The sequence below is a fragment of the Lycium barbarum genome, chromosome 7 (assembly GCF_019175385.1).
Source record: "Lycium barbarum isolate Lr01 chromosome 7, ASM1917538v2, whole genome shotgun sequence".
Classification (NCBI taxonomy): Eukaryota; Viridiplantae; Streptophyta; class Magnoliopsida; order Solanales; family Solanaceae; genus Lycium; species Lycium barbarum.
The window spans coordinates 21071409-21076006 of NC_083343.1; the positions used below are offsets into that span (position 1 = coordinate 21071409).

Here is a 4598-nt window from a genome sequence, read left to right on the forward strand (position 1 = left end):
TACTACATCAAAAATCTCTATAATTACAACACTATATAGTTAAATAAATATATCCAATTATTCTATTTTAATTCATGAATTGTGAGTTGTCCATCATGTTAACACCCCCCCCCCCCCCCCCCCCCTAAAATTGATTGTTGGTGTATCAAGAAGCATCAATTTGCCTACTCGAAACCGATGACGTTGTGCCATGGATTTTGTAAATGCATCAGCTACTTGAAGATCACTGGACACATGTGCAAGAGTAATGACTCTTTTATCTACAGCTTCTCGTATATGATGACAGTCTACTTCGATGTGTTTGGTCCTCTCATGATAAACCGGATTAGTAGCAATCTGAATGGCACTTGTATTGTCATCATAGAGAGGAGTAGGATTAGATTGAGGAAATCCAATCTCAGCCAGTAATCCACGAAGCCAAACAACCTCGGAGCAAGCAGTAAACATGACTCGATATTCATCATCTATTGAAGATTTTGACACACGGTCTTACTTCTTACTCTTCCAGGATATCAAGGACTCTCCAAGAAACATGCACCAACCAATGACCGAACGACGAGTATCAGAACATCTAGCCCAATCGGAATCACTAAAAGCATTAAGTCTAATATAAGAACCACTAGGAAAGAATAATCCACGAGTAGATGTTCCTAAGAGATATCGAATGATGTGACGAACAGCCACCAAATATAGATGACGAGGCGCATGCATGAATTGACTTACTTGTTGAACTACAAAAGAGATATCAGGCTGGGTAATAGTAAGATAATTTAGGCTCCCAACTAGTTGCCGAAATAAAGTTGGATCAGGAAGAAGATCTTCTTTATCATGACGATACCTTACATTCAATTCCAATGGAGTATCTACAGAGGAAGATTCTTGAAGACCAGCCAAAGCAATTGTCACGCCCCGAACCATAGTCTGGGCGTTACATGGCACTCGGTGCCTGACTGCATGTGACCGAGCGAACCACATGACTTGTTGAATCAACATGGGGCATGAGCTGATGCGAAACATAATAAAACATGCATGACTTTTATTAAACATAGGGATTAATATTCATAAGCCTAAAAATAGTAATTTATCATAAATGCGGAATAGTCTGAAAACGTAATAAGTAATGAGCCAATATGGGCTATACGACTTTGAACATCTGACATGACATGCTAGACCAGTCTATCAAACCTCTGGACATGAATCTGAACTACTAAACTGTTTACCGGGACAAGGCCCTCGGCATACCTTAACTGCATAACTGACAATCAATAAATAAATAAAGATAAAACCCTGAATGAGATGGGGCTCACCAACAGTTAATACGTGCAAAGTCCTAACGAGCTGATCCGACATCTTGTAAATCTGCATCGTGAAATGCAAGCCCCAGGAAAATAAAAAGGGATGTCAGTACACTTGAATTTTATTGGTATGTAAAGAAACTGAATGAAAATAAGCATGGCACATGAAATAATATAACTGAAACTGAAACTGTAACTGTAACTGTAAGCTGAACATGAACATGAATGTCATCTGACATGAATATGTATAACATGAATAAAATATTCTGAGTCTGTAAAGATATATGTGGGAGGGCATTAGTATAATCGACATGTAACCACCACGTAAGCACGTGGCGTCTGGTCTCTGCTCGATCAGCTAAGACATCCTGTACCGGGGTACAAGACATGAACATGCACATAAATGGATCCAATAACCCGCAATGCGTAAACATGAAGGTATTGTCCTAACTAAGCGGAGCGATCCTTATCCTACGCTGGCATACGTAGTTTCAGGCTATCTGAGCCTTCTCGGTAATCTGTGCAATTCCAAAAATATGAACATGGATATATTTGGCTTAGTAGCCCATGAATTATATAAACCTGATTGTAAACATGATTCGTGATTGTATGATAGCATGAAAATCAATAAATAACTATATATATATATATATATATATAGTATAACTTGAATGAAAACATGGAAGCATGTAGAATTTCATGTAAATAAACATAGTAGCTCATATCTTGCATTTAAGAACCGATGGAATGCAAAGTATGAGTTTTCATGGATTACGGACAGATTCTCAATGACCGAAATGGACTATTAAAAACACAATAATGAATTAATAATACAACATGTATATCATGGTACATGTATTTAGGGTTATCATGAACATGGCTGGAAACTCTAGTTTTAGTGAATTTTCATATAATCATGGAAGAGTGTGGCGTGGGGAAGAACAATGATGTTCCCATACGTAGATAGAAACCCTACATACCTGGAAACACTCCAAAACTAGTAATAGAATTCCAAAAGCTTAAACCTTGAGCCTTGAGATGGGTTTTCTTGAAAATCCCAGGTTAGGAACAATGATTTCCTTATTAGATTATGTGAATACATGTTAGAATTGAATTGGAATGATTAGAATAGACTTACCTTGATGTATCCTACTGGTGGGGAGGGAAGAACTTCGTGCTAGGGCTTAAGAATATGGAATAATAGAATAAAAGGTTGAAGTCTCGTATTTATACTTCACTGCGTCAAAAATTATACGGTCACGAAGTACGGTCCGTATATATTTATACAACCCGTAAAAAGTTGGATGTATTTCAGAAGTATGGCCCGTACATATTTGTACGGTCCGTATATATGGTCCGTACTTCACTTGGCCCACAACATAATGCTGACTTTAGACCTTACCTCAATACGGCCCAAGGTACAGCCCGTATCCAAAATTATGATCACAAGCACGGGCCGTATCCTAAAGTACGGTCTGTATAAATGGGTGTATTTATGATACTGAACTGAACTGAAATGAATTTAATTCTATCACTTCCCGTTTGGTTTCCTAAGTTCAGAATCATGAACGTAGCTTAGTCTAAAGGTACGAGGTGTTACAATAATCAAATCCTGAGTGTATTTGTGTTGGTTTAAGAACACACCTAAAGAATCATAATGTACTTCCAACCCCAAAAATGTATGTAAGAGTACCAAGATCTTTCATATGAAAAGATTCCTTAAGTTGTTACTGGAGACTAGTGATTAATGAAGAATTTGTTCCAGTGATAATAATATCATCTACATGTATCAAAGGAAGAACATAGCCTGTGATGTTTTCTGAAGAAACAAAGATGAGTCATATTTGCTTTGCTTAAAAGAGAATTGAAGCAAAGTAGACGGAACTTGTCAAACCAAGCCCTGGGAGCTTGTTTTAGTCCATACAAAGACTGTTTCAACTTGCATAGATCTGATGTAGGTGATGGGAACAAACGAGGTGGAGGTTTCATATAAATATCTTTTTTGAGGTCACCATGGAGAAACGCATTATTGACAATCATTTGATGAAGAGACCAGTTTTGTGAAGCAACAATGGAAATAATAGTTTGCACCATAGTCATTTTTACTACTGCTACAAAAGTCTCCTCATAGTCTACACCATACTCCTGCTTGTTACCAAGGACAACTAATCGAGCTTTGTACCGATCAAGGATTCCATTAGAATGAAGTTTAATTGAATAGACCCATTTACATCCAATTGGCCTGACATTTGAAGGACATGAAACAATGTCCCATGTGCTATGTTTTTAAGAGCCAAAAGTTCTTGCTCCCTTGCTTTCTGCCAACATTCATGCTTAAAGTTTGTGAGTAGCAAGTTGGAACAGAAATGGTGGATAACGTTGAGGAAAAATCCATATCAATTAGGAGTACTTCATACTCTGGTAGATCGCCTCAAGAGGAGCAGGCCTTGAAGAAATCTCATAATTTTGGTTGGGGAGCAGTCTCAGGTGGCGAATTAGTTTCAGATTGGGGTAAAGTTGGCCGAAGTCGTTCATACACAAATCCAGGTTTGAACCGCTTAGAAGAAGAAGACAAATCCTTAAAAGTTGGAAGAAGAGAAGAAACAAAAGATGACTCAACATGAGTAGGAAAGAAATACTAATTCTCAAAGAAAACAACATTTCTAGAAACACGAAATTTATTAGAACTTGGATCATAGCAAATAAACCCTTTCTGCGAAGTACTATAACCCATAAAAGCACATTTAGTAGACAGAACAGAAAGTTTATTGCATTGACAAGGAGACAGATGCACAAAACAAACACAACCAAATGTATGAAAATTATGATAGCTACGATTATGGTGATAAAGATGATAATATGGAGACTCAAGATTTCACACTTTAGATAGAAGTCTATTAATTAAATAGACAGCAATAGACAAATGTTCCACCCAATATTTATAGGAACAGAGGATTCAATCAATAAAGTACGAGTGACATCTAAAAGGTGATGATTTTTACGCTCAACAACCCCATTTTGTTGTTGCGTATATGGGAAAGAGCGTTGTGAGACAATTCCTTTCTCAAGGAAGAAATTATTGAATTCATGAGACATATATTCTCCACCAGAATCAGATCTTAATATTTTGATGCAGGTTGAAAATAGATGTAAGCCAAAAATGTCTTGAATATGGAAAATACCTCAGATTTGGAACAGAGAAAATATACCCATGTAAACCGACTACAATCATCTATAAATGTCACAAAGTATTTGAAATGAGCATGAGAAGTAATTAATGAAATGCCCCAAACATCACTATAA

The 4598-nt window shown here is 37.0% G+C and overlaps 1 protein-coding gene across 1 annotated transcript; it reads right to left on the bottom strand.

Moving 5' to 3' along the window:
* Positions 1–489: 489 nt before the first annotated feature.
* Positions 490–918, bottom strand: LOC132601370 (uncharacterized mitochondrial protein AtMg00240-like). Its single transcript, XM_060314467.1, has one exon. It carries the CDS (start codon positions 916–918, stop codon positions 490–492), a length of 429 nt encoding a protein of 142 aa, XP_060170450.1.
* Between the last annotated feature and the right edge of the window lie 3680 nt (positions 919–4598).